The sequence below is a fragment of the Cyprinus carpio genome, chromosome A10 (assembly GCF_018340385.1).
Source record: "Cyprinus carpio isolate SPL01 chromosome A10, ASM1834038v1, whole genome shotgun sequence".
In the NCBI taxonomy this organism is placed as follows: domain Eukaryota; kingdom Metazoa; phylum Chordata; class Actinopteri; order Cypriniformes; family Cyprinidae; genus Cyprinus; species Cyprinus carpio.
In genome coordinates this window covers 10,449,347-10,472,357 of record NC_056581.1, presented here as the reverse complement: position 1 = coordinate 10,472,357, position 23,011 = coordinate 10,449,347, and the positions used below count along the sequence as shown (strand labels likewise).

The 23,011-nt window shown below is 36.9% G+C and overlaps 1 protein-coding gene across 8 annotated transcripts in view; it reads left to right on the top strand.

Moving 5' to 3' along the window:
• The first annotated feature begins 2,333 nt into the window (after positions 1-2,333).
• Positions 2,334-23,011, top strand: part of LOC109097628 (autism susceptibility gene 2 protein-like) — a 336,042-nt gene continuing 315,364 nt past the window's right edge. For 4 of the 8 annotated variants that reach the window (XM_042765150.1, XM_042765153.1, XM_042765151.1 and 1 more), the window contains exons 1-2: positions 2,334-2,674; positions 4,378-5,043. In XM_042765150.1, the coding sequence (XP_042621084.1) occupies positions 4,786-5,043 (258 nt within the window). In that variant the 5' untranslated portion in view covers positions 2,334-2,674; positions 4,378-4,785. The remainder of the gene's footprint in view (positions 2,675-4,377; positions 5,044-23,011) is intronic. The other 4 variants (XM_042765152.1, XM_042765147.1, XM_042765148.1 and 1 more) reach the window with 3 other exon arrangements.

The following is a 23,011-nucleotide window of genomic DNA, read 5'->3' as shown; positions in this document are numbered from 1 at the left end:
GAAATAAGGAAAACTATACAGCGCCCCGTTATGACCGTACGTAGATTTTAAATGTCATAGCCTACCTTATGATTATTAAATAAGGTAAATAAATGAAAATACATTTGTGTAGTCGAACTTTTGTGATCTCTTAAACGCTTGAAAACAATATTGAACGTACTTTATGGTATCTGCAGAATTAATACTGAATTAAAATGTCTTAAGACATACTTCTGTGCAGGGACGTGGGAACTATATTGTGAGAGGGGGGGCGGGATTCTTTGGGGGTTGGGGGGGGGGGTGTTAGTGTAGGCCTATAGTAGGCTGTGTTATGTATCCTGATTGACTTTATTATTAGTTAAATCTGTTTTGCACATGCATCGCCACAGAGTTAACCATTTCAGACAGTACAGGACAGCCTCTGTCTCGTTCACTTCACGTCTGTGGCCGTTAAGCACATCTCAGTGTGGCCCAGGCACGGCGCCAGGATTCCGGTTTTGGATGGGCCAGACCAATCGTGGGTGGGCCTTAAATTAAAAATGTTAAATTAAAAAAAAAAAAAAAAAAAAAACCTTTATCCAATCACTGCTTAACCTAATAAATAGCCTGTTATAGTATATAACAGGCTATTTATTACTGTTAGACAACATTCAAAGACCTATCCGCGATCGCTCTCCAAAGTTCTGACCAAAGAAGAGCGCTTTGGAATCTCCATTATGCATGAAACGCATGAAACGCATCATACCTGGGCTGCGTTTCCCGATAACATTGTCTCTTAGCGCCGCTACGAAGACTCTTCAGGTATAACTTAACTAAAGGTATACTACCACTAAAGGTATACCATTGCTAGGCGTCTTCAGGGGTATCATCCACTCGCGAGGCATAGGCGCTGAAAGGCAGAGGCGCTGGCGCCCTCCTAGCAACGGCGCTGTTTTTGGTAAAACATGATTTTGACGACTTCATTAAGTTTTGTTTTATAGAAAACTCTTTTTAAAAGATATTCGTTTTGTATAAATTGTATCTTAATTTTGATCAATGTTTTATCAATCAATTGCCCATATTTAATAAATAAGAAGCAAATATATAGCAGACAATGTAATAACCTTAGTGTAATTGACAGAATTACTAAAAAGATATTTTGCTACCTAAAAGTTAAAGATTTTTTGTGTCACGCATGCATGCATGTCTATTTCCCTCATATTAAATATAAAACGCATGTGGACTGATATTTTTTCCAATGTCTGGACTCCTTTATTAATAGAGTATATAAACAGACGTTTCAATATATTGGTATTAAATGCATTTTCTGAGAATTTATATTTCAAGTTTTTACTGCAAATGTCGAAATGCGCGCTCTTTGGTCCATCAGTGCTTGAATCACTGATCACATTAGAATAAAATATCTCATAATAAAATACAAAATCGACTGATTTATGAATGTATATGCATAGTTCTCATCAGTCGGAAATACAGATAAACGCTTTCATTTGTTGTATTTTTGATCCTGAAAGAAAACAGAACAACAAAAGAGCGAATCATATGCCTACATGGAGTCTGTACGTGTTATGCTTCTTACGCGGACTTTTGGGACTCAGTTTTGAACTGGTGTCAAGGCGCAATGAATGAAATGCACAAATGGTAATTACCCCTGAAATGAACGAATGAATGATGATCTGCTTTTATGTAATTTTTTCCTTTTTTTTTTATTCAGAATATTCACAAATGTGTTAGCTATGGCATGAAATATCTGATATTCCGATTGTCAAATACATGCAAGTGGAAGTGTATTGTTGTTGAAACACCTTTATAACGATCGCGTTAGTTGAGCTGTATGCGCGATATAATTTTATGACACAAAATTTTGAAATGTAGGCTTAAATCAAAAAACCATTTTAATTCAGATTCTGTATATATATATATATATATATATATATATATATATATATATATATATATATATATATATATATATATATAAGGGGAAAAAAAAAAAAGAGAAAAAAAAAACAGCTGGCTGACCCCTAGAGGGGTGGGGGGGGGAAGAGAGGGGGGGGCGGCCGCCCTCCCCGCCCCCCCTGTTCCAACGTCTATGCTTCTGTGGTGTTTAAGCCTTTAAATAGAAGCGGTCAAAACCCTAATTCGCACCCTCATTTAAAGCATCAAGTAGGCTAATCAGTGCCATACAGAGTATACAATGGTTTACATTATTTTGATAATCAGCGCAGATGACAGTGTAATGGAAACGGATAGTATGTTGAAGTACATTTAGAGTGTCTAATAAGATGTAGTAACTAAAAGGAATATCTCATGCAATTAAACCGAGCACTAGCACTATATGCGCTGAGGAAGCGGATCGCCTGTAAAGCGGCACTGCGGCAGTACTGTATCAATGCGCCCGGTCCCCTCTCGCTCAGGGATCCTGAAGCACGGACTCGCGAAGGGGAGCAGCGTCGCTTCCTTGCAAGATTTATTTGTTTGTGGAAAAATTTCTCTTTTGTTTTCTGTTCTAGAGCAGCGCGCTTTCCGAATTCCGACGACTCGCTCGGACGGCCCTCCTCCACTCGCCATGCTTTGCATGTGTTGCTTTTGTCCTGCAGGAGAGAAGGCAGGCTTTGTGTTTTGGTGGATCTAGAGCTGAAGGAGGCACTGCCAGGCGCTGCTGCTGCTGCTGCTGCTGTGGGTTGGACCGGCCACGGTGCGTGAGATTTACTGACGGAGAGAGAAAGAGAGAGAGAGACAAAAAGGACTCATGGAAGACAGCGAGAGTGAAGGGAGGGTTGGCAGGGAGTGTAAATACATTAAAACCATTTAAATATTTGGTGTGTGTGTGCGCGAGGTTAAAGGGATATGTGGTTGGAAATGGCTTTGTAATAATAGCCCACCTGGACCACTGGTCATTGCTGTTGCTAAAATGTTTCTGGAATGCATAATTGATTTGGTAGTGGTGGATTTTGAAAGCAGATGAAGGTTGGTGGCCAGTGAAGTTTAAGGCTAGATGTCAGTTTATTAACTTCACTAGATAACATACACTTTCAATTATGGCTAGTTGTGATATAATGACTTGTTCATGTCATCAGATGATGTTTAAATTGATGCTTGATTATGATGTCATAATGTAGTTGTGGATTTGGTAAAGCTGATTGATTATAATGTCATTGTTGCTACTGTAAATGTTCATGTTATCTTGTAAAGTTGACATTTTTGGCTGATTGTCATCATAATGTAGGTGTTCATGTCATCTAATGATTGTTAAGTTAATGCTTGATAATGATGTCAGTGATTTAGTGAAGTTGATGATTTTGATGTCATAATGTACATGCTGTGTATGTTGGTGTGATTTAATTTGAAGCTGAGAGCAGATTATGATGTCATAGTGTAGCGACTAAAGATGGTCATGTCATTTGGTGAATTTGAAGATTGGTGATCATGATGTCATAATGCAGCTATTGTAGATGTTCAGGTCACAGATTTTTGTCATATAGCCTATTTAAGCTTCAGTCACAGACTGGAAATGATTCTGCTAAAAACTAAGGCACACTTTACAGAATTATTTCTTATTTTGAGCAGTGTCGTTGAGCAATGTCGTTGTATTTTGAGATTAATGAAAAATAATGCCTAGCATGAATAATTTCAGCTGATGTTAGTAATTGCTGTTCAGATAAAACACCTCTTTGACAATTCTGAGTGTGGCAAATTTAGCAAGTTGTAGTGAAGGTTTTCAGGGTTTTATCTATAGTTTGGTGACATTGAGAAATGAACAGAGGAACCCTGAGTAGAGATTATCAGTAGAATGCAGAATGATTGTGGCTGTTTTAGTTTTAAATATATAGATGTAACTGTATACATACAGAAGGTGACTGGAAGTCAGCCAGAAATGTTCTGTCAGTGTAATCAGCTGAACTAAAATTTGCTGTGAGAAAACTGACATTTTTCCCCTTGATCCACAGCTCTGTTAAGAAAAATGAATAATTTCCCCCCTCATGTCTCCAGCTATAGCAGTCTCAGAATAATGACAGTGTGCAGGAGGAGAAATATAAGCTTTTAAACATGTAATACTGGAGATCTAGACCCAGCTCTGTAAATGGCTCATTATGTGATGTATTTAATGCAAGAACTCATTCTGAATAATTTCCTACAATAGATTTTGTTTTCTTTCAAGAAACTGTAAGATCTGGGAAGAAGGGAATGTGAAAGTGACTGGAGTCATAGTGGAATTAGATCAAAAGGAAGGCATCTTAAGATGATCTCTTGCATAGAGTCCAAATGTGTTGTGAAAATCGCTTTATTCATATGCCTGCATGCATGATATATTCCTATGTATAGCTAAGGGTGGGGATTCTGGGAAGGCTCTCTGAGAGAACATTTCAAACGTCTGCTCTCTGTCTCTTTGACTTGTAGGATGGGAAGTGTTGGGTCCATGAGGACAGCCATGCGGAGACCTGTTACGGCTCTGTTAGAAGACACATCAAGTGATCTGCCAGTTTGTTTCTCTTAAACGTGGGCTGAATTTGGAAGTTTGGATACTTTCCAGCTTGGCAACCCTTAACAGGATTCGATTTTGGATTTCTGTGCTTGAGGATATATGCATTTATCCTTCTGGAATCTCAAGTGCGTATCGCACTCCAAACAAAGTCACATGACATCAGCCGGTTTTGGAATTTGGATAATTGCACATCTCTCACTGGAGTACAGTTACTGAGTTTTTCCATTACAGGTGTTTGTTGGGAATTGTTCTGCATCCACCTCTGAGCACGGGCCGAGAGCCTCCTAACAGGAAGTGTTCGGTTGGGTGTGCCATCTGGTGAAATGGATGGCCCACGGAAAAAGCGGAAGTCCCGGTCGGTGCGAGACCGGGAGCGTGTGTCTAACGGGATCAGGAATAACCATGTCCGCGGCTCCATGCTTCGATTCTCCTCAGAATCAGAGAGGGAAGACAGCACCAACCCCTCTTCTTCCTCACGACCCAGGCCACCGAGGAGGAAGAGAAAGGAGTCTACCTCTGCTGAGGAGGACATCATTGATGGATTCTCAATATCGGGATTTATGACGCTGGAAGCTCTTGAGGTAAGAGACTAGTGTAGCCTTGTACTGCGACCTTTGCGTGAATGTTTTTAACTGCTGTTTTTTGGAAGTGCTTGTTTGGTTTGGCTGTGAAAAGCTAGTGGGGGCATAATGACTGGTTTATTATTGTCTGTATACTGCTGCTTTCTGGACTCTAATTGCATGGGTCTGTTTGCACAGTATTGAATTTTCAGCTGTTGCTCTGTGAGTGTGTTTGTGATTCAAGTAGATGTTGCTTTTTAAGTCATTTTCCTGCCAAAGATGTAAAATGTGTACAAATTTGCTTGCTTCCTTTTGTAGTATAAAGTCATACTTAAAATTCCAACATAAAGTGCACTTCATGTACCCAGCTGATGCACTTATTTTATTGAAAAAAAAAAAAAAAAAAACCTTGAAGAATAAAAGGAGGCTCGAACTCTGGATGACAAAATAACTATGTAAGATTCATACGCTAGACATTTGAGTGTTGAGAGGCAGCCACAACTGTGGATGTCTGATGTGATGTCGTACTTCAAGATGCTGTTTTGAGAATATTGACAAAGTTGTTTTATAGTGAGTTTGATGCCTGAATACTAAGAGTCTAATATAAATATACAGAAATCATCATATGTAGAAATGATGTCATAATGTAGCTGCTGAAGATGTTCATGTCATCTGGTGAAGCTAAAGATGGATGATCATGATGGCATAATGTAACTACTGTAGATGTTTAGGTTACAGATTTCAGTCATATATTTTAATTTTAGTCAGAATTTTGGTAAGAAAGATAATTCTGCTGAAAAGCTTCATTAGTTTAAAAAACAACTTAAACACACAACTTGAACAAATTAAATAGATTACCAACTTGGTTAGTTTTTATATGTTGGTATTTATTTATATGTTGAAGTTTATTTTTAGAATTTAGGATGTTTGAAATAAAGGTTGGATGTACCATCCAAGTCAGCTACTAGCTTAGGCATCTAGTTCTTTAACTCATTTTGACAGCTTCCTTACTGAAACTAAACAAGCTGCTTTGGTCTGTTACATATAGTCTAGGCAGACTGATCAAATGGACTCTGTGGAGGTTTATTTTGTTCTGTTTATTAGTAAAATGACTATATACAGCCTTCAAGTGGAGCTGGAAATATAGTCATTACGTGTTGCGTGCATGCACAGAAATGATAAAGAGAAATCATTTTTACCTGTGGGAAACTCTGAATTTTGTAATTATACCTGTTTTGATATTGAAAGGGCCAAGTTTTTGCCTGGGGTCCTGCTAACAAATAGCTTTCTTCAAGTATAATATAAATATCTGCGGGTATAACTCTGTGGCAGGTGCTGTATTTCAATATTATTGTTTAATTTTTTAATTAATCATATTTTGTAAATAAAAACTAAACTAAATATTAGAACTGTCAAACGATTAATCACATCCAAAATAAACGTTTTTGTTTACATAATATATGTGTGTGTACTGTGTATATTTAATACGTATTTATAAATGCACACACATGCATATTTAAGAAAAATATGTTATGTTTATATTTATATTTATAAATATATTTATATATAATATAAATTATATGAATATAAATATATACATGTAAATATTTTCAAAATATTTACATAATGTGCACAGTACACACAGATATATTATTTAAACAAAAACTTTTATTTTGGATGCGATTAATTGTTTGACAGCACTACTAAATATATAAATAAAAAAGATTGGGCATGCAGTTGTATTCACTTTTCACAATTATTTTTTTTTTGCCGTCATTCACTGTTACTTCCATATTGTGTTTCTGACTTTGATGTGTCATATCGTAGGTGCTTCCCAGGAGCAGTTGAAGGCAGCATTAGCCTTCACCATTGTTTCATTTGTCAGTCTTGACAGGACATCTGTACAGTGTCATCCTGACTTTCAGCGTCGCTCTTGCTGTTAAAAGCCCAACAGTGTGACACGACAAAGCTTTGCACGCTTTACCCTCACATCCCCTACAGATGCTGTTGCATTGTGTTGCATGTTCACTACAGTAATCTGTGAAAGGAGCCCGTCAGCAGCTTACACTGTCACGCTAGTGCTGTGAACCGCAGGCAAAGTTCTCCAGGGGTGACATCCCATTCACCGCTCTTTACTGTTTCGGGATCTGTGACTCATAGCCATCCCCTTCATGCTTTCTCGTTTTGCTCCATTTAGAACTTCACAGAGCAGGAGATCCTAGTCTAGATCCTGCATGTCAATGATCAGCTCCATTTTCATTCATGCAGCTGAGATGGTCATAGGACTTAATAAGCCAGTGGAACTAGCCACATCAAATGTACAGTATGTTGGCCTATTCCAATGTAAAGTCTTTAAATAGATTACTATTTTAATGCTGTAATAATAAAAATTATTATTTGTACTGTTTGCTGCAGCTTTTGTTTTAGTTGTGTTTTTGTTTTGTTGTGGTGTTTTTTTTAGTTTTAGTTGTTTTTGGTTTTGTGTTGTGGTGTTTTGTTTTGTTTGTTTTTGTTGATTTTTTTTGTTTTGTTTTTTGTTGTGTTATGTGTTGTGTTGTTTGGAAAAACAGGTTAACAAACCGCTGTGTCACTTCTCCAATTTTATTGCATTTATTTTTTTCACATTAATTTATATCCGTTTTGCACAGATTGTTTGCTGTTGTGATTTTGGCCCATAAATGTAGCATTGTTTGTTTGTCTATATGGATCAATGTTTACATTACATCACAACTAGAGGTCGACCAATGTATCGGTTTTGCTGATTAATCGGCACCAATAGTTGATTGAACAATCGGCTATTGGCAAAAATCCATGCCGATAGTTTTCCGGGTTGCGTCCGTTGATGGAGCGGCTGAGAAGGGTCTGTATTCATTAAACAGTGCAAGAGCGCCCTATAGTGGCTGACAGCATGTGCTATTTGTTTAGACACGTGATGCTGCACGCTGAATAGAGCGAAAAACTTCAGATTTAAATGCAGCTGACAGAAAATCCTGCCGTGCCAGAGTTCACATAGTTTTCCATTAAATTACATTATATTCGCCCCGAATCATTGTTAATGTACATAATGAATTGTATATATTAAGCATTTTCATCAAAACGTTTGTCTTTCTGTGGCTCTAATAAACTCTGTATGCTTCATTTATAGAGCTATAATATTGATCGCTCTTTCCGTTTGCTCCGTTTTTTTAAACACTGATGTTGAGACTTATATTTGCCTCATTGTTCATTCTTGTGTTAATTTTTTGTGAATTTGATTGTCCATATAAACTGTTTTAGACCGCTGCTCGAGTTGAACGCGACACGTCCAGAGTGTGTGTGATACCGGTGAGTTCTCCTAGACTCATCACTGCTCTTATTTTGATTAGATAATCATCAAATATTCAAGAATAGAAGCAGTTGAAGTGTGAGAGTATACATTGTGCTGGTATAATTGTAGTTCCCTGTGATTTCCGTGATGCAGAAAACGCAGACGGAATCGCGGAATCCAGTCATAAAAACAGAATTCACAGTTTAACGCGAAATGTCATGGAATTGGACAAATTTTGAATTAATTAATCAAAAGTAGGTCATTACACTTAAATTAAATCGTGATATGGACTAGTATCTGATACTATTGAGCCTTAAAAGTCGATTTAAATATGAATCCTGCATGTTCTGTGTGACTCTAATGAATGGCGCAGATGCGAGGTTTCATTTATACTGAAGCGCGGTAAATTAAGTTGTTTTATGCATTCAAATAATTAGACATGCTAAAACACAGAATTTGGTAACAATAAAAAATATGGTGAGAAAAAATAAAACATTTCATAGGGCCCTAAACATGTAATTTTTGTTAAACTTTTATTGAATTGATGTAAAAATGTATAAGTTTCATGGTTTAAATAAATTAGACTTGCTTTTTGATTAATAAACTTAAACTATTAAAATGGAGTGGAGAAAAATTAAAATGGAAAAAACAGAATCCAGAAAAATTTTAAGGGGGGTAATGGAGTTTGGTTTGGAAGTAAGTAAGGCGGATTAAAAGGAAAAATACTATATGTGTAGATCTATTATCAGAACCATCTTACTTTTTATCTAATACACCTATTCTCTCTTTATCCAATTTCATTCAAACGGTACCTCTCTCTCTTCCGCTACCTCACCATTTCTATTTCTTGTCCTTCTTTTACAACAATCCCTTGATAGTTTCAATCTGAGAAGGAATTTGTCCTCAATTTGCCAGGAGGTGCTTGAAGAATTCGTACAGGTATTCCCAAATGACACATTGAAATCAAACTCGTTCCACTCCAGTGGACAGACTCTCTCATATAGAAGTGAGCCATCAGCAGCGGGTGTTTATTAATGCTGCTTAGTGCTGGAACGACAGGCCTGAGAGGCAGTGTGTTACACCACTTTGAGAAATTACTAAATCATCAGGCCCAGGCCTCCTGGACAAACCTCCTCCCCCTTGGTCCCTGAGTACAAAGTTGCCACGTAATCATTTAAACCTCCTCCCCCTTGCCCGCCCCGCATCACCAATTCAATATTACTTAATGCCTGCACCACTGGTGCCTTTAAACCACTTTATGTGATCATTGTTTTGTAAAGCTCCGAGCTCATTTGATTGAGAACAGCAGTCGCCCTGTGCGCGTTCCCCACTCCATTGATCCAGTCATAAGAAAATGGTTAAGTCAATGTAAATAATACTAATGTGCTAGCACGTGTCTGGCGGAAAGCAAAGCGTTTGTTCATCACAATGGCTTTTCTTCTTCAGATGACGGTCAAAATGGCTTTTCAAATCTTAATACGAACAAATCAAGTGTTTCTTTTTTGTGTTCAACGCCATTATGTTCTCTTCTTTAGCTAAGTTGATGAGTCTAAGTGGCATGTTAATGATTTCAGACTGCGCTTTTATCATTTATAAATATTTACACAGCCTGCAATAACTCAAATGCAGCTCTGGAAAAAAAAAACCTGTCAGTTTTGACATCAGATTAGCATTTCAGAAAGAGACAGGAAAAAGACAGAGTGGGACCCAACATGTCAGGCAGTAGATGCTTGAAAGAGGAAATTAGGTCATGTCCAGAGGAGGGGTTGGCACGGGGCCCAGAGGGCCACATTTTTCGTCTGTAATCGCCTAATGCCACAGCAAGACAAAAAGCACCCTGACAACATGTTATTCCTTTGATATGTGAATGAACTCAGTTATGCATTCATGAAGAGTTACGAATGGGCACATGTGTGTTTAGTTGCAGTAAGTGTGAATTGTCTTCATAATGTAAATAATGTGAAAAGTATTTAAAGGAGAATTCAGAGTTCAGTACCAGTTAAGCTCAGCTTTTGTGGTATAATGTTAATTACTAAAAAGCAAAAAACAAATCCCGCACACTATCTACTATCTAAAAAATCAAATTATTTAATGACTAGGTTTCGGTCCCATGACCTTCATCAGAAATTTTTACATTTTTTAAACATGTTACTTACAAAAAAAAAAAACTTATAATTTCAACTTTTTTTCAAAAGTTTCAAAATTTCAACAAATTTTTTGTTTTCTTTAAAACAATTACAATGTTTTCTTTAAAAAGATTACAGTGTGGCACTTACAATGAAAGTTAATGTAGTTCATTACTTTGTTGGACTTAAAAGCAAAAATGTGAAGCTTCTAATTTTTTTTTTTAATGAAAACACATCAATTCTAACATTAAATTGAATTTTATTTGGGTTTTTTTTTTGTCAGTGATTCATTGGTTTTAGAGTTTCAGCTTTAAATACTTCTCTCTGACAGTGTGCGTGTAAATTGTCTGGTATTTATAAGGAAATGAGCAAAGTGTTTAATTTGTCTATTGTGATGTAATCATGTCAAATGTGCTATGACAGAAATGTCTTCTTGGCAGAATTTAGATTTTCTGAGCTGTAGATGTCTCTGCTGTTAAGCAGACAAATTGAAAGATGTAGAGCGAGAGAGAGACAGATAGAGAAAGGGTGAGGAATTGATTACACTTTTCATTGAAAAGGATATTGTTGCACTGAATGTATTGACGTTGCATGTGTACCTAGTTAAAACCACACACATGCAAAATCTGTCAATAATTATGTCGGAATAAAGAAAGAACATGGCTTGTAAAATAAATAAAAACACTAATTTCTTTAGTACTGAAAATCACTGGTAATTTTGTTTGAGGCATGTTCTAAATATTTCCATGCATGACAAATGTTACTTTAAGCCATCAATTAATTTCCTTCCTTATATCTGCTCATCGCAGTGACATCTGATATTCATTTAGACCTCATTTGAAACTGTCACAATGTGATGTGTGATATGCGTTAATACAGTGCTGTAGGAGCCATGTCTGACACATCAAATATACTCCAAGGCATGCTAAATGCCTCCGATGGATCACACTGTAGTTACGCTTCTACATTCCTTTAGACTCCTTAAATCGTGTTCCTTTTGGGTCAAGTTTTGCAACATAAATGTGTAGCAATACTTTTTGCTGTTGTTGGATTGTTAATGCATGTTATGGGATTGCAATTGAAGCTACTGGGCAAAAAAAGTGAATCATTTATTTAAGATACAAAACATGCTGAGAGCAATTCAGGTTCAGCTAAATGTGGAGTTAAGGCTGTCTCTTGTCTTGTTTATACTGTGCTGCTGCTGATAAGTATATTTTTTATGTGTTAGTATCTACCACAATGCAGAATAAATTTTCTGTGAATGTGCAAAACTTCCAATTTATTGGCTGCTGGGTTACTAAGAATAACAAAGTGCAGTTAACCGTAAAACTATTTGCACTACAAACCGATGTGTTCATGATTATGAAACTAAATTTAAATAATATGATAAATACTGGTTTGGAATTTCAAGCAGCAATGGACTGTTTTTGTACACCAGACAGTCAAGTTACAAATGGCTGAACCCACTATTACGTTAAAAATGAGTTGGCTAGGTGTAGTATTACTGTCATGTTGTAAAATTGTAGCTTTGTGTACTTCAAGTGTATATAAGCATTAGCAATCAGCCATATCTCTAACCCTAATAATTAATTATTAACTTTGAAATAAATGATTGGTTGTTGATTTCACTTTTCAACTTACACATTTCCCAAATAGTGCAAATGGATTAATCTCTAATGCTATTTACAATATATAGTATACATATAATTTGTATAAATTTCAAATTCTGAATCAAGTCACCACCACATGATGCTGATGTGAAATTGTCAAATTTGAAGATGGATGTGTTTGTAGACCCAGAACTCAATATGTCGTCTAAAACTAATGCACAGGTCTACAGTTAAACTAAATGTCAAGCTAACATCAAAACATAATAATCTTTTCCCAGTAGGATTTGTCAGCTGACAGCTTTTGAAAAATTCAAAATAGCTCATTAATTAGCTTTGTTGTTTGAATGTGTTTTGTCTCATTTTGGCTCCATTAAAAACAATCATCCAATCACTGACAATATTAGCCATGACCTGATATTAATTTTATCTTTAGAGGCATTTCGAAAGGAAAATAACACTGTGTACTTGTTAAAGGAGAAATGAAAAACAAAGATGTGCTTGCTTGCGTCAGCTAATTGGTTTAAAGGTGCGACAAATACAGGTGTGACAAAGGTTAATTGTTGTAAGAGCTTGAATTCAGTGCTGGCGCAAGTGTCGTGCAACAGCTGAATATCGATTCGTACATACAGACAAGCCTATGTAAATCATCATTTTGTGGTCATATCCAGGTGCCATGACACACACACACTTTAAGCAGCAGCTGTGGTTATAGCCAGGTTGTTGCAGGAGGGCTGTTAACCAAAGTAAATGTTGCTCTCATGTTTAAATGGTGTGGCAAGAATATCATTAATGACCCTGTGAGGGTGTGCAGAGGGGACAGTGTGCAGTGTGTGTGTGGTGTGAGAGAGTGTCAGCATTCCCTCCAAACATCTGTTCACTGATATGCACTGATGCCTTCGTAGCTTTTCATTAAAAATGACAAAAACGGTTAATATGTTCACAGTTTTGAAATTAAATGGTGTGTATGGGTCCATGTAGACAAGTATAATATGTATTTGGTCTCTGTATTCACTTATGTGTGTGAAATTGGATTGAAAACTACAAAAAAAAGTCTCTGTATTCTTTTGTGTGTGAACATGTTGTAATGGGAAAATTGAATTTGTTTTGTGTATGAAGGACATCTTGTAATTTATATCCCATGTTCCACAATGGTCTCAGGTGGGCATACACCATTCATGGTTAGTCAGAAGATTGAGGCAATCATACACAATCTCAGTTTACAGTTTTAATAGATTGGTAAAGTGAGAAATTTTTGATAGGCCACTGTGGATCTCTGCCTGGTTTTTCCTCCTGATCAATGTTTGACAGTTTTCTTTTCTGTTTCTAGATGTTTTTTTTACCCCAGTGACCTTCCTAAATTAAGCGTTGAGAACAAATTTGTCTCACTGACTGCTGTAGTTATTGTTAAAAAACCTGTGCTTCTGAGAAAAAGGAAACTCACTCACTGGAGTTTACCCAACATTTTCTTCAATGTTTTTGACATAGCATCACTGTATACTGAAGTATAAGGCTTAAAGGAAGTTTAATTCAAGTTAAACTCGTACCATTTGTGGCATATGGTTGAATACCACCTTTATTTTTCTTTAAAGGGAAACCCTCTGTTCGAGACCCAGTTAGTTCTCACCACAGTTATAAAAAATGCTGCTAAAGTGAGTGTGGTAAACAGTGGAGTGGAGGGGTAGAGGGGAGACAAACAAGAGAATTCATGAAATGCAGCCTCAGTCTACAAAAAAAAACAACAACAAAAAACTCCCTTTCAGTCTATGATTGTGTCTCTCACTTACTGTACGTGTTCTAACAGTTTGAAGGGTATGTTACTGTAAATCAACACATGCTGTTGTGAGTAATTAAGGGAAGCATTTTCTCATAGGACACACAAGACACACAGTCTCATGAATAATTCAAGACACCAACGCATCATAGAAGTACTATGGTATTTGCCAAATTACAGCCTTTGACATCGACATGTCGTTTTTAAACCTGGAAGACAAAAATAGCACAAAGAAATTAAATAATCAGAATTGTCGTTTTTTAACCTGTAATTGAAATAACGAATGTTAAAGTCCCTGTAAAGTCAAATTTAAGTATTTGTTCTGAGTTTGTCATACTACAGAAAAATGTGTTATTAGCCACCCAGCAAAATTTGAATGATAAAAAAAGCCGGTAAGTATATAAAATAAGCTATCAAAACATTTACTCACACTTGTGTGGTGTGTCATTACTGTCAGCTCCAATTGTCGTTTAGTTTCAATCTTTCTGAAAATCCTGTGTGGAATTGCGCTTTGTTTATAAACGAATCTGCGGTAAAATGAGGAACAAAGACCAAGTTCTTACCGCGATCTGGAACTTCATAAAAATTCATAAAACTTTCCCAATTTTGGGATCAGAAGGAAGGCAATGCAAAGTCTGTTTTTTTCCCACAACTTAGCAATGCACAGCATCTTGTTGTCTTCGGAGCCATCTTTATCATTTGATTTCTGTGTTAACCTGTGTTTGCCTCTCTTGTTATTTACACTATGTGCGAGAATCAGTGGGCGGAGCTTAAAAGGCAGTGACGTAGCAGCAGGTGTTCATCTTCTTCTGTGGAGGTGGAGTTTAGCCACACTATTACATCACAAAGTGGCACATTCCAACCTGTTTTTAAACTAATGAGAAGGTTTTGAGTTCTGAAACTTACAGAATGTTTTTATAGTACAATGACCTCTATGTCAATAGATCAAGGAAATTTTGATTTCTAAGTTCATAACATTTCTGGATTGTCCCCTTTCACTTTAATTGTAATTGCCATGTTGTAAACCAGATTTGTTTAAAGAGAGACATTATGCCACAAATGTCAATTTAGCTTAAATGTGCGGTCACATTAGTGAAATTTTGGAAAAAATTATGTGGGCAGTAAAGGTTCATTCTTTATAGTGCAGCATGAATCTCCACTCACACAGAAGTCACTTTCAAACTAAGAGGCTTTCTATTGGTCAACAGAATTTGCAGAATTTGAAGTAAAGTCTGCATGGGGAACTTTTTTGCCCCTATGTTAAACTCACGATTGCACAGATTCCTATTGAGATGAAGGGATTTTGCAAGCAAAATTTGATGAACAATGGTAAATGTGACTGCACCTTAACTTGTGTACTGGACACAAAACGATTTCTTCCGAAACAAATTGTTGTACTAGTAATGCTTGCCTTAGCAGAGACACTCTAAGAGAGCGTAAACTGAGTTCTCTGCTTTTGTGTAGATATAAATAATGTATCAAATAGCAGTGTTATTGTAGCCCGAAGTCTATCCCATATGCTTCTAGGTGTAGCTGTAAAAACGCTAGTCTGCAAAGAGAAGATATGCTGCTCGAACTCACACAGCTAATGCTTAGGCAAATGAAAATTTTATTCAAATACAACTGGCTTGCCTGAGTAGGTTTAGAATAATACATCTGGCATGTCTTTGAGTCAGTATCTGGTGGGACACCACTCGTTCATTATCTCAGCTCTCTCATGTGGAGGAATAGGGGAAAAAAGGTAAAATTGAAAATGGTATCAGTGAGGAGCAACTGCTGAGAACAGCCCTCTGTTCATTTTCTTGTTCTTTTCTTTGGTTGTCGACAGCAGGGTCGTAAGAGGTTGAAGGCTCGCAGAGACCTTGATAAAGTTGAAACTTCTGGCTCTCCACCTGCCAACACCTGGCTACAAGCAATGTCATTGCATTTCCAAAGCAGCTTCGTGTTGGTGTCGCATGTGTTGTCTCTCACATGTTTCTAACTCTGCTTCACACGCACACACCCAGAAGCAGCTTGATCTTTCTTTGTGTGAGACAAAGTCAGGTCGAGACTTGAGACAGGACAATTGGAGGAGAGCAGAACTCCTTTCTCTCCTCCTAAATGCTTAAATGTCCTTCTAGTGGGTCATTCTATAAAACAGGCACCCATGAGACAGTTTGATTAGGTGATTTTTTTAAGTAAATAATAGAAAGATTTTAATTAAGTAGAATTTAATACTGATATTTATACAGACATTTCAGTGATCAGTTGTTTACTGTACAAAATCGTTCCTTATTGACAAACCAAAAGCAAACAAAAAAGTGACTCAAAAAATGAGAGACTGATTTGTCCTTAAAGAGTTCACTAATGTCATTTCATTTTGCTTATGGACTTACTTATTGCTTTAAAAAGAGAAAATATTTGGGGCAATTTGAACAGAACATATTTTTTTTCATTGCATTCCATTGCACTACATTACATTATTTTTCTATGTAAACACGTTAAGTGGATGTGTTTGACCGTTGCACTCGTTTGCAGTGTCTCGCGTTTTGACAATGACGTTCTAAAAAAATGCCTCAAGAGCTTGTGTTTTTCCCTTATTCCATTGCCATTCTATTGCCATTTCACTGCCTGCACCTTGATTTTAAAGAATAAATTAACAACGATCTAAAATATGAATATAGATTAATGGCAAAATGATTGCTTTTATTTGCACATTTTGTTTTCAAAATGTGTTTATTTGCTAATACAGCAAGGGAAGTTGGTGAAACAAAGGTACAGTAAGGCTTGTAAAAAAAAATCATAAGATGAAAAGTTAAAAACAAAACTCACAAAATGGATTTTTGTTGTGTTTAGATATGTCTGAAGTAACAGTAAAAGTTTATAAGCATTTATAAAGTAATTCTAAAAGTAGGCCTAAGTTTTAGACACAAATGGCACCCTGTTTTGTAGAATGAATGTCCCACATTGTAATTTCCTTCTTTTGGATTGTGTGTTGTTGTTGGCCTGGATAGAGCTGTTTTTCCCCCTACACGCCATATGCAGGGACGCCGTTTGGCTTGATTTTATATCCTGTAGCTATTCATCAAGATCTTCCGACCACAGAGTTTGTGTTCCTCAAAGTGGTGTTAAACCATGAATCTCATTTCAGTGTGTGTCAGAGTGTCTGAATTCATAAAAGCCTTAAAGTTTTGTAAACCCTTTATTAAAAAGTATTGTTCACCTTCCTCTAATAAATAATTATAATATATATCCCAGAATGTATCATTTTAATGTACTTTACATTGCAGATTTAGGTGTATAGGCCTACTTATTTTTTGTTTGTGTTGGCTGCATTGAATGGGAAAATGCTTGATTGTGATCAAGTAGCTCAGACATTAAATTTGCAGTCTTTTGGTTTTGCTGTGCTTACATGGTGCAGTGGTGCAGGGTGAGTTACATGCTGAACTTTAATACTTACGATTAGGGGTTTGTTCAAATCCATAAACTTAAATTCCCTAAGAAACTAAACCTATAGGTACATTGTTCTCTTTGCTAAGTGTAAACACATTTCAGTCTAAAGTGAATTCAGATTATGGGAAGAATTTGTGGCCAAGAACTTAAAATCCCTCCACCTACTACTTTCATAACCAGACTTTAGCCTGTAAATTCTAAGTGAACTCATACACATGCCAAGTAATTGTTTAGGTTGAGGCTGTTGGAGCATGAGGAGAATGTGTTGTTCCATTCCAGGTCTGTTCTGTTTATCCTGAAGTGACTGATTAGGTGTGTGTGGAACAGCTTGCTGGTCAGCGGAAGTGTTTGGGGTCAAGTGTGGATCCAGCCAATGTCTGCAGACACAGCAGGACAATACAAGGGCATGTATTCACAGACAGGGCTCTGGTAGTTCATGTGCACATTATACATGGTATTGTAGAAATGCGCTTTTGTAGTTGACCATTATGATTCTAGCCCAGTCCTTGAGCAAATGTGTCTGATAATATAGACTGAGGTCAGCAGTATTCAGCTGGTCATGTGAACTTGGTGATACACTCTATACTCTTAAAAATAAAGGTTCCAAAAGGGGGTTTTCGCAGTGATGTCATAGAGGAACCGTTTAAAGTTCCCTAAGGAACCTTTCAGTGAAGTGTTCTTAAAAGAACCATTTTTTTTATTGTAATAATCTAAATAATCTTTATCTACTATAAAGACCCTTTTGTGCAAAGGCATCTTCATGGAATCTTCAATGCCAATGAAAAACCGTTATTTTTTAGAATGTGTTTATAATAAAACAGCTTTGACTGGGTAGCTTATAATGTAGTCTTCATCTCATTTAGCCTAAATGTACATGAATTAAATAAGAACAGAATTACTGAGTGCAAGTTTTAAAATCTTTTAATGACTTATGGTATTTCCTTCAAAAAATGCAAATCTAGTCAAGATCTTACTTGGGGAAGGTCTCACTGGAGCTTCTTTTGGATGAAAAAACCCTTCCACCAAAATCACTGCTGTGAACATGTTAGCTGCCATTTCTGCGTCTGTTTTCTCTGACTCATTCCTGAATTAGCGTTTTGCATTTAACCTCCTGTTTGTACCCGACCCTTGCTGTTCGATGCATAACAGCCATCCTGCCTAAATGCCATATTTGTGGCTGCTGAATTATGCATGAGGAGCAGTTTAGAGGCCTAGTGAGTTTGTGCTTGGTGGGAGAGTAATGAGGAAGCCTCGTTTCTAATGGCAGGTTTTGGCTTGGCAAGATGTTTTATGTGCTAATTGAATCTCAGAACTGAGGAACATTTTGGAGCCATTTAACATGACAGAAGTAATGTAGTGTTGTGACGAGAGATATGCGGATGTGTCAGCATGATTTTGTGTCTGACTGGGAACATTAAAAAAACCCTGAAACATAATAGATTTCATTAAGGGGTCATATGGAGTCCGTTCTGCAATGGTTATCCAACTCTACATCACTAACTCCACCATACTAGGGGTGGGCGATATGGCAAAAATATAAAAAAAAATTTTTTATGATTTGTGACGTGATTTTTATGAGATTCTGCCTATTTTCATAATACAGGGTGACAATACAATACAATACATGAGAAAGGCTAAGCAGGTGTGACAATTAGCTTGAGATAAAAAGCCACAAATAGCATATTTCAGCAACATTATATGACCAAAACCCACATTGGACTGCAGTCGGAAGTTATTACATTATTTGGTTTAAAGTCCGATTTTAGTAAAAGTGTAGCATAAATCTTATAATCTGTCTTTTGTAGCCTGATACTACTGTATGCATGAATGGTCACAAAACATATGTTTTTGGTGTAATGTGGATCGCGATCTTTTCTGAAATGCAGTGAAAACGCCAGTATGGACAAGGATCGTTTTCATTTTAAAATGCCATTTTAAAATGACAAGATTAACCCCTTAGAGGTATTGAAATTTGGTACAGAATGACAAGACATTTTTCAGTACTCGATGGTATCGAGGCAATTCGGTTGGTGCCTAAAAAGTATAGAACTCGATACCCGACCTACAAATAATGTATTTTTGTGATTATGAATAAGTACAGTGTCCCGTGAGTGTCACTCTACCGCTGAGTTAACATTTGATGTGAATGTATATCACGTTGTAAAGTGTATTTAGTGTGATTTTGTGGTTGTGAATATGTGCAGTTTTTCTATAAAGTTTTGTTGATTTTTGATGTATCAAAAATTGTTGTATTGTACATGCACTACTTCATACTAGTTGACACTCTTTATATTACAGCTACAGTATATAGAACCTACAGTACACTTCTAATGACAAACCTCACTTATGGTTTGTCCATTTCCAGCTAGATCTACGATTTGGCGGCCGCCAAAAAATTTTCAATTTAGGAAAAACCCTGGGTTTTGTTGTCCTGATCATCCTAATCAAGCTTTATCCAAATCGCTTGTCATGGTTTTCTCCAATATTTGCCTATTTTGGCACACACCAATTCCCCACACCATTGTTTGGGTGTTTGCTCTGGTCTATTTTTTTTTCATACCATGTCACAATGTGCCATGCTTGCCTGCAGGCCTGTCTGTCTATTAGCAGACCCTCTGCTTTGGAGCTCTGGAGCTTATCCCTGACCTTCTGCTGGATGTTTTCAGTCCAGAATGATGAAGATCAAATGGAATAATATGCACTCAAACTTTTATTTGTATTTTTTTCTGACAAGTAGGGAAAAACAAGGAACGTAGCAGTATTGTAATTTAGTAGCAATTTAAAGGGGTCATATGATGTTGCTAAAAAGAACATTATTTTGTGTATTTGGTGTAATTAAATGTGTTTATGCAGTTTAAGGTTAAAAAAACACGTTATTTTCCACATAATGCACATTACTGTCTCTCCTCTATGCCCCGCCTTTCTGAAACGCATATTTTTTTTTTTACAAAGCTCATCGGTCTGAAAAGCGAGGTGTGCTCTGATTGACCAGCAATCCAGTGCGTTGTGATTGGCTGAATACCTCAAGTGTGTGACGGAAATGTTATGCCCCTTGTCATACTTTGATGCGTGTCCTGGTCAGAACACCGGCAAGACAAGACAAAAACAATAAAACTCATTACAGATGAGCCATTTGTTGCATCCAGTGGGGACATAATTATGGATTATAATGACTTATACTGTGTTTTTGCGCATTATGTTGCATCGCTCGTAACCCACACCTGGTTGAGATATTCAGCTTGTTAGAAGTGAGCTCCGTGCATGAACTGTGTTCCCATTGACATGGTCCCTACACAGTGTTCATTGCTCCCTACTCCCTGAGCAGGGGAAAATCTGTTGAAGTTTAATTCACTTCGGAACATTCATTCACAGATTTGCGCTGCGCAACTTCTTCACACACGGACAAGTGAGACAGCATATACCTCTGTAAATAAGTACAATTTAAATTCAGGTCTCGCACACTTCAATGCACTTTGAATGGAACATATACGTTTGCTTCGAACTGGAATCATGGCGGAATATCCTGTGATGTCCACATCGCAGGGATCTTATGTTCGAATAGAACAAACGTCTGAAGGATAAGAGAAACATTCAAAATGTGCAGAGCAGGGGGGTGCGAGGACGGGAATTGAGAACCGCTGCTCTACACTGTTTAAAACTCGCATTTGAATCATCAGTGGCAAATCCTTTACATATGTAAGCATACTTACAGACTGTGAGTCAGAACAGCCGGCATTGTAGTCTTCTCTCCCAGGATCAGGAAACAGGGAACAGTGTTGTAAATACAACTTAGCCACTGATTTCTAGTTGTGTCCTTTTGGAAGGCCAAACAAAGTATTTTCGCTTTCACAATGAAACACCGCCTCCACGACATGGCACCAGCGGCAACAGAAAGAATCAAAGCTACTCCACCTTTCTTTGCATGAACATTTGGGCGGTGTTATGCAAATCTTCCCACATCGTGACGTAGACATGTGGGGGCATGTTAGAACGAGCCGTTTTAGGGGGGTGTGGTTGACTCTTAACTTTCATAAAGAATATCTCTTTGGATTTGAAACTTTAGTCTTTGCAACTTTACAGAGCTTCTTTATGCACCAAGAGCTTGTAACACTCCAAAGAGAAAGGAAAACTTGAAATTGAATCATATGACCCCTTTAATTTATATTAAAATGAAGGGAATTTAATTTAATTAGAATTTAATTTAAATTAAACGTCATGTGTAGAGGTCGACCGATGTATCGGTTTTGCCGATTAATCAGCACCGATAGTTGATTGCTGGAACAATCGGCTATTGGCAAAAATCCATGGCAATAGTTTTCCGGGTTGCGTCCATTGCTGGAGCGGCTGAGAAGGGTCTGTTTTCATTATACAGTGCGAGAGCAGCCTATAGTGGTTGAAATCACTGACAGCATGTGCTATTTGTTTAGACACATGATGCTGCACACTAAATAGAGCGAGTAACTTCAGACCCGGATTTAAATGCAGCTGACAGAAAATCCTGCCGCGCCACAGAGCGCCATTCACATAGTTTTCCATTAAATTAAGTTATATTAACCCCTAATCATTGTTAATGTACATAATGAATTGTATATTAAGCATTTTCATTGAAACGTTTGTCTTTCTGTGGCTCTGTATTATTGATTTTTTGTGCTTTATTTTTGGTGATTTTTTATGTTTGGTTCTTTCTTTTTGATCAGTTTTTTTAAGACTTATCTTTGAATTATTGTTCATTCTTGAAGTCAGCTTGTGTCCATTCGGTGAATAAATAAACTGTTTTAGACCACTGTTCGAGTTGAACGCGACGTGTCCGGAGTGTGTGTGATACCGGTGAGTTCTCCTAGACTCAACTCTGCTCTTTTATTTTGATTAAATAATCATTAAGTGTTCAAGAATAGAAGCAGTTAAAGTGTGAGAGTATACATTGTGCTGGTATAATTGTAGTGCCTTGTGATTTCTGTAAACGCAGACGGAATTGCGGAATCCAGTCATAAAAACAGAATTCACAGTTTAACGCGGAAGGTCAGGGAATTGGTAAAATTTTGAATGAATTATTCAAAAGTAGGTCATTACACATCAAATCACGATATGAACTAGTATCTGATACTATTGAGCCTTAAAAGTCGATTTAAATATGAATCCTGCATGTTCTGCATGACTCTAATGAATGGCGCAGATGCAAGGTTTCATTTATACTGAAGCGCGTTAAATTAAGTTGTTTTATGCATTCAAATAATTAGACATGCTAAAACACAGAATTTGGTAACAATAAAAAATATGGTGAGGAAAAATAAAACATTTCATAGGGCCCAAAACATGTAATTTTTGTTAAACTTTTATTAAATTGATGTGAAAATGTATAAGTTTGATGGTTTTAATTAATTAGACTTGCTTTTTGATTCATAAACTTAAACTATTAAAACGGAGTGGAGAAAAATTAAAACGGAAAAAAAACGAATCCAGAAAAATTAAAACTGAAATAACAGAATTTGCTATACTATTCCAAGTTACAAATTTAAATTGATTTTACTGATTCATGGGAGACTTTGTGCATTTTATGTGCTTTGTGTACAGTTGGTCTGGGTGCTTTGGATGGCTGCTGAATACAGGTCATTTCAGTGTGTAGGTAAGAGGGCTGTCGAGGAGGCATTTAAAACTACTGCGCCCAGAGTTCAAGAGATGAGGTCCACTGTCATTCAGACACACAAACTCTCTCTGCTGTATGACTCACTGCAAACAGCCTTAT